Source organism: Marmota flaviventris, chromosome 13 (assembly GCF_047511675.1).
Source record: "Marmota flaviventris isolate mMarFla1 chromosome 13, mMarFla1.hap1, whole genome shotgun sequence".
Taxonomy (NCBI): Eukaryota; Metazoa; Chordata; class Mammalia; order Rodentia; family Sciuridae; genus Marmota; species Marmota flaviventris.
In genome coordinates, this window is record NC_092510.1 from 70,146,938 (window position 1) to 70,154,231 (window position 7,294).

Genomic DNA, 7,294 nt, shown 5'->3' on the forward strand with positions numbered 1-7,294 from the left:
ATAATCTCTTTCATCCTAAAGGGACTATGTAGGTAGGCTTCAAGGAGCCCATAGCTCTTCTAAGAGGTCTGACCCCAGAACTACTGAGCTTTTATCATCTGCCAGTCTTCGTTTTAACCTAAAAGGGCATTGGTTAGTACACCAAATAGCATGGAAGAATTTTCTCATCAACCCTATCACAGACCTCTCCCATTTATGCAAAACCCAAGCAGGTATACTTTGTTTGCCTTCTAGAAAATGGTTGTCAAAATTTGGCCAGACTTGAATTCAGAAATCCTCATCATGTTGAAATTTGTGTAACAAAAAAGCCAAATATGTCCAAAATATTCTGTAACATGAAAATGAAATATACAGTTGTTGGATTTTTATTTTTTGTACCGGAAATTGAATCCAGTGGTGCTTAACCACTGAGCCACATCCCTAGCACTTTTTTGTATTCTGAGACAGGTCTCACTGAGTAGCTTAGGGCCTTGCTTAAATTGCTAAGGCTGGCTTTGAACTCGAGATCCTCCTGCCTCAGCCTCCTGATTTGCTGGGATTACAGGCATGTGCCACAGCACGGGGTGAATTTTAACAATCATGAATTTTTCAGTCTAAGAAAATACCCTGTAATTAATTCCACTTTGAAAAAATACATACACCTAGTGCTTGGGAATGTAGGACAAGCTTAATCTTGTGCCTCAGTTTCTTCAACTATGAGGATAAATGTCTTCTATAGTTACTAGGAATAACTTTCTTAATCCATGTGAAAACACTTGGAACAATATATGCTGCATGATAAACATTATTAGCTTTACTCTTCCACTTACTAATGGGATTACAGGAGACCTGTGTTTACCTCTATATACTTTTTTATGTATTCTACATTTCCTTTGGTAAGAAGTTTTATCATAATGATCAGAAAATATTTTAATGCCGACTTCTTGTTCTTATTGAAGTTGCCTCTAGCAAAATGAAGGGACTTGACTTCAAATAAGCCATGATACTTTTTAGTAAATTTTATTGTATAGAACATACAAACATGATTTTTAAAAAATTTTCTCACCCACACAAGAACATGAGTGAAAACCAGTAACTTTCTTATAAAAATATTTTATTTAGAAGACAAAATTCACATCTTGTCTTCTGAAGATTTAATAGGGAGAGATTAACCTGGAAAAAAAAAAAAAAAACTTCCCAGGAAACTCATAGTCTCTTGGCTCAAATGACCCACTGAAGAAGTCCACATGTATCAACTTTCTGCCAATCTGGCAAAGATTTGTTTTCTTTGATCTGCTGTCATGTGTTCACAAGCTTCTAAAATATTTGCCAAAATTAAAGTTTGCTGAATGGTTTTTGCCTTTACCCATATTCTTCCATTCATTCCAAACACAATCTCCAGTGGATAGAGTTTTCCCACTTCCTGTATGATTTCACATTCTGGAGCTAATAACCTAGTGGTAAAGAGGAATAAAAATGAAATTTAATAAAAAGGCAGGATGTGTTCTAGATATCCTTCAGAAGGAGACTCCTTTTCTGAACTATTAAGTTATTTAAGGCACTGTCATCATCACACTAAGAATAAGCCATAAAATGACACTTACTGTCCTCTTTACACACCACCCCACCCCATTTAGATGGGGTCTTGCTACGTTGCCCTCGTTGATCTCAAGAACCTCTTGCCCTCAATTTCTTGAGTACACTGGATTAAAAGCATGTACCACTATACCCAGCTCACAGCCCCCTTTCTTCGAAGAAGTTTTAACACTTTTCAAAGGTATACCAGAGGTCACAGTAATGAGCTACTTCACTACAAAGATGTCAAACTCCTTCTGTCATCAACATAGCATAATATATAAAGTTCTTCCCAGAGATTGTCAGAACACTTAATTCTGGACTTTAGGGTCATTAGTTTTTTTTTTTTTTTTCCAATTACCAACAGTATTTATTATTATTTTTTTATTTATTATTAAGAGAACACATTAAATTTGTTTTCCTGATCATGTAAGTTATTCCCTGGTATTAAATTTAATGCTTGGAGAAAAGCACTGGCTCTATGAAAGTACAAAGGTACTACTATCTAGTTAAATAACAGGCTTCTCTAACATCACCCCAAACAATCTCCAATCTGCAGAATGGGTAGAAAGGAAAGGCATAGAAGATAGATCTGAACTTCAGTGCCTATAGAAGTAAACAGCTAGGCAGATAAAGATCCAAACACCTAATGAAGAGACTCTCCTGAGTGGGAACTACCAGGTCAGAATAACAGGAACCTTCTGTAAATGATACCTAACTGAGGATCCATCAGTCTAGCTGCATTTGGCCACCCTTAGTGAAATCTGATAATTTTGTACAAATGCAGATACACCTGTATTCAAGTGACTTAGAATGAGGAAAGGCCAGTTTTCACATTTAGGCTGAGTATGTTGGTTATAAGGAGCAGCGGGCCTCTGGTAGAGAAGAAATGAAAAGGACAGAGTTGAAACATGAAGGATGGATCACCACACTGTAAACAACACAGCCAAATACATCTAAATTTGAAACACTGACTTTAAAAAAAAAGGGCAGAACTAAATTTATGAGTTTATAAATAGGCTAAATGGATATTGATTTTTAACTCTGAAGAAATGTGGATGTTATTAACAATCCAAATTTCAAAGCAGGTGTAGTAAAAATAAAAGAACACAGGCAAGCTAGAAGGCATTAGGACTTACTTTCTAATTAGGCCCAAAGTCACTTTAAAAAGCAGACCATCATGTCCAATCACACCCATTCCATTAGCTCGTCCACAGCTGTCAATACAGACCATCTCTGGTTCCATATCTTTATTAGCAACTACAAATTGACCATAGATGAGATCTCCAACCTACAAGACATTAAAAGAATAATTGAATCCTCTCAGCATACCATGCTACAAAAGCTGCTATTGGCTCTTTTTCATAGGCAGCAATACCAGCAACCTACAGTTTTGTGGCTAATGGGCTGATTACACCCTAGGATTCCACATTGGAGTTGAGTCTTCAAAGGCAAAATTAATACATGTAACCCTCCCTTCACCCTCCAAGAAATCATTAGAGTAGGAATCATCTCAAAGCCAAAGAATACTCTTCAACATTGTGTTGCTCAATATGGTAACCAGTACCCATGTATTTATATAAATTTACATTTAAGTTAATTAAAATTAGATATTTAAAATTCAGTCCCTCAGTTGTATTAGCCACATTTCAGATGCTCAACAGCCCTGTGTAACTAGGAGCTACCATATTGGTGCAGATGTAAAATAGAACCATCATATAAAGTTCTATTAGCACTATTCTGAATAATTACGGATTTATAGAGAAAAAGGAAAAACCTGGCATGCAAATTATTATAGAATAGTGGTAATTAACGGATACTTCTCTATACATGATTTGCTTAAAAACCTCACAGAACTGAATTTCAAAATAATGAAACTAAGGAAATGAGTGTGTCACATTAGATTGGATAGAGAGAAAGGATGGGAGAGGAGGGGAGGAATAGGGAGGATAGAAAGGGCAGCAGAATAGACAATATGATTGATGTATGTACATTCCATGTATGTATTATATGTCAAAATACATTCTGCTGTCATGTATGACTAAAAAAATAAAAATAAATCGTATGGTTAAAAAAAGAAAAAAGAAACTAAGGAAATGGAAAATGAATTGTTTTCTTCTCAAAATGTTTATTAAGTACCTATTGTTTGCTGATGACTACAAGAACCAGAGAGGAACAAAACACTTTTGTCTTTCAGAAGCATTTAATCTTGGAGGACAGAGGGAATAGACATGTAAACAACAAAATCCCTTCAGGGCTAAATGTCTACCTGCCAGGGCAGATATAAAAGTGACAACTAGCGATAGCTTTACAGAGGTGGTATGTTTAGCCTTGGCCTCAAAGGATGAGCATGTGTTCTACAGACTGAGGAGATAATCAAATCCAGACAGAGGGAACAGCATGAGCAAATGTACAAGAGTAGGAAATAATTCATTTATGTTTGTATGGGTTAAGCATGGCTGTATGACGGATATAACATGGATGAGAGAAGCGTGTAATGCCAAGGAGTTCTGCAGGCTTTGAAGAATCTTGTATATAAGCAGGAATGTTAATGAGGAGACTACTGACTGAGTCCTGCCAAAAGGAAGCTGACATCTGAACTTATGAAGTGGAGATAAAGATCAGAGAGTCAAAGAGAATCAAAATAGGGTTAAACTTATAAAAGGTGGATGGAAAGGTGCATAGAAGTCAAAATTTCTGGCTGAGGAGACATAAGAATATGGCTATAGTATCTAAAAAGCCCAAATTGAAAATCTGCAATAACAAGTTTACTCCTAAATCAGCTCTAAGGACCTCTAAGCAAGATGGATGGCCGACAATGTTAATGATTTGCCTTTCCTCCTGAAGCCTATGGCTGATATCCTTGTGCAATGGATATGGACATGACATATAACAATGGAGAAAACAGATATAAACTTTTAACTCACTAGAGATCAAATATCACCAGAACCAATGTAGTGGCTCTGGTCTGGCACTGGAGCATCTGAAGAACTCTTGGAGCCTAGGACATTAAGCAGATGCTTAGAGTCTATCCTGTAGAACTAGGAAAATAGTTCATGCTTTGGAGACAATTCAGGTAGCCTTTGGGGCAGATAAGTATTCTGAGAAATGGATATTTTTCTTACTGTTGAAACCAAATAATCCCATCATTACCTGCACATTTGGTCTGTTTCTTTTAGTTGCACCTTCAAATGCCAAATAAGACAAAGAAGCTGGTTCACTCCCTCCAACATCAACTTTGAATATATCTCCAGATTTAGCAGTCACTATGCCAATCACATGGTCTCCTTTCACTGGTACATACTACAAAAAAACATCAGAACAAACAGCCATAAACAACAAGGAATCAATGGAAGATATCTTCATTAAGTCCTTAGTTCTTGTTTTTCATTAAAGAGATGTTTAAAATATTTTAAAATTCAAGTTTACAAACTCATGTAAGTCTTACATAAAACAATGATACTATTTCAATAAAAGAAAATCACAACATGAACTCTTGGGTTTGCAGGGTTTTTTGTTTTTTCTGTTCTCCTCCCCCCCACCCGCCCCCCCTAGTACCCATAGTACTAGAGATCAAGTGCAAGGGTCTTTTATCTAGGACCTACATCCTCAGGGCAATCTTCACCCCCTTTTGAGGCCAAGTCTCACTACGTTGCAGAAGCTGGTCTTGAATTTACAATCCTTCTGCCTCAGCCTCCCAAGTTGCTGGGATTACAGGCGTGCACTACAGCACCTAGCAGGGTCTACCTTGCACAGGCTCATCTCAAATTCCTGGCTCCGGTGATCCTCATACTTCACCCTCCTCTGTAGCTGGGACAACAGGCCCGTGCCCCCAGCCCGGCTTTGCAGTCTCTGATAGTCTGTTAATTTGAGGCAATATCCCATACTTAAGCATTATTACAGAAAGCCCTAACTTCTGTTGCACACAGGAGCAGTAAGTAGCACAGGGATGCTTAAAGCCAAGGAAGACCATTCCATTGTCAAGATATTTTTTTCTATATAAAAGTTCTTAATTATTCTAAGAGCATTTTAACTCCCTGTGACTTCCATTCACTGAAGCTGGTCCTGCCCTCTGGGATTCCAAAGGCAAGCCTACAGCTTCTTGACCTTTGGGTTTTGAAGACAATCATGACACAGGGTCTCTAGAGGCTTTCTCTCCTGATCGCTCTTCTCAAGCAACGTTTCTATTGTTCGTAGTCCCTCTAAAAAGGACAGAGGTAAGCAAAAGACTACGATGCCTCTAAGCGAACCTTGACAAAATGAGGGCTCCAGGGCCCCGGCCCTGCTTCTTCCAGGAAGTCTCCTAGGCGCAGGATTAGACTTTCACTACCGCACTGCCCCTCCGAAGTCCCAGCTCACCCGCTTCTGTTGCGAGTCCACCCAGTAAACACCACCACTGCTGCCACTCCCGGGGTCTTTGTGACGGAGACGGCCACACTTTGTAACCAGCAGGCGGTCGCCGCAGCGCCGCAAGCCGGGGCCACACACTACACGTAATCGCGAGCGCGTCCCAGCATTAAGGCGCAACGGTCGCTCCCCCGCACCACCAGGGCCTTCCACATCCTCCTGTTCCGGCAGCAGCAGCTCCTCACCCGGGAGCACCACCTGATCAAGTACTGTGCGCGCAGCTCGTGCCCCGCCACCCGCGAGAGATTCAGCCGCAAACTGCACAGCTTCAGCCATTCTGAAGCTGCCACCAACCGCCACTTCCGGTACCCCGTTTCCGTTTCCTGCCCCTCCTCCAATCCCCAACTCCCTCAGGGTCTTCCGTTTCCGTCAGTGCGATCCCTGGGTCTTGGACCTTAGTCTATGAAATTTGGTCTTTATCAGCCTGGCGGTCCACCCCCGCCTCTTCCAAGTGGTAGTGACTGTGTATTTAACCGTTCATCCATCTTGCAGTCTGTCCGCGGACCGGTAGAAGAAATGCGTAGCTCGAGTAGATTGAGAACCCCAGGAGCTGTGCAGAGGGACGAAGTCAACTGAAGTTGGCTGGGCCCAGAGGCCATGCCTGTCGACTTCGCGCTCAGAAAGGCAGCTGGCTTTTCACCAGAATTTTTTTTTTTTTTTTCTTTTTCAAAATAAAACCTTTTTGGTTGTTTCCAGAGTGGAAAACAATAAAATAAGGAAATGATTTATTGGTCTTGCCCATTTGATTTGCTGTGCTGTCAGCAGTAGTTCTAAGTTTGTATGGTGGTCTGACATGAATAGACAATACCTGACTGGTGTAACACATATCTTTCTCGCTAGACCCTCTCCAAATATAAATAAAATATGTTACCTTTTCATATGCATGAGTTAACCCTACATGGCCTGAGAAAGTAACGAAGCCTTGTTGCTTCGTACTCTGCAGCACACTTCAGTTGCCCACGTGAGCAATTGCTCAAATTCCCCCGCAGTGGTGAGAGCTCCTGGAGATCGAGAGGGCGGGACTCTGACCCATGTCTCTTAGCTACTGCCCATATCTTTGCTTCCAACGTGAATTTTTAGATTCTTTTTTATTTTTAAGATAGACATCACTAACACCTCCAAATTTGACAAGATGCTGTAGGGCCATTTTCTCTTGGAGTAATAAAAGGCCAACTGAAATAAAACTTGTTTTGCAATCAGATTGTTGAAATAGCTGTTCTTATTTAATCACCCTGGCAGGAGTGGGAGTTCACTGGGCAGAGATGATATGAACTGCGCTCGTCTATTTCCCCACTCCATCTCAACTCCAGAGGGCCTGGAACCAGCAGGTAGG

At 40.3% G+C, this 7,294-nt stretch overlaps 1 protein-coding gene across 2 annotated transcripts; it reads right to left on the reverse strand.

The window, feature by feature from the left end:
- Window positions 1-983: 983 nt before the first annotated feature.
- Exosc3 (exosome component 3) lies at window positions 984-6,261 on the reverse strand. 2 transcript variants are annotated; one of them, XM_027930970.2, is made up of 4 exons: window positions 5,914-6,261; window positions 4,708-4,857; window positions 2,694-2,845; window positions 984-1,433 (listed from the first exon to the last, which is right to left on the reverse strand). In XM_027930970.2, the coding sequence occupies exons 1-4, from the start codon at window positions 6,235-6,237 to the stop codon at window positions 1,232-1,234; spliced, it is 828 nt and encodes a 275-aa protein (XP_027786771.1). In that variant the 5' UTR covers window positions 6,238-6,261; the 3' UTR covers window positions 984-1,231. The 2 variants fall into 2 exon arrangements, with proteins under 2 accessions (XP_027786771.1, XP_071456862.1); XM_071600761.1 differs by lacking the exon at window positions 2,694-2,845 and having other exon boundaries at window positions 1,318-1,433.
- Between the last annotated feature and the right edge of the window lie 1,033 nt (window positions 6,262-7,294).

Bases quoted from the DNA above. Each gene is read 5' to 3' on its own strand.
- Exosc3 (XM_027930970.2), bottom strand. From the start codon at position 6,237: ATGGCTGAAGCTGTGCAGTTTGCGGCTGAATCTCTCGCGGGTGGCGGG. The intron at 4,858-5,913 runs GTGAGCTGGGAC...GTTTTTTTGTAG, and splicing joins TGGACTCGCAACAGAAGCGG to TATGTACCAGTGAAAGGAGA. The intron at 2,846-4,707 runs GTAATGATGGGA...AATGTCTTGTAG, and splicing joins GAAACAGACCAAATGTGCAG to GTTGGAGATCTCATCTATGG.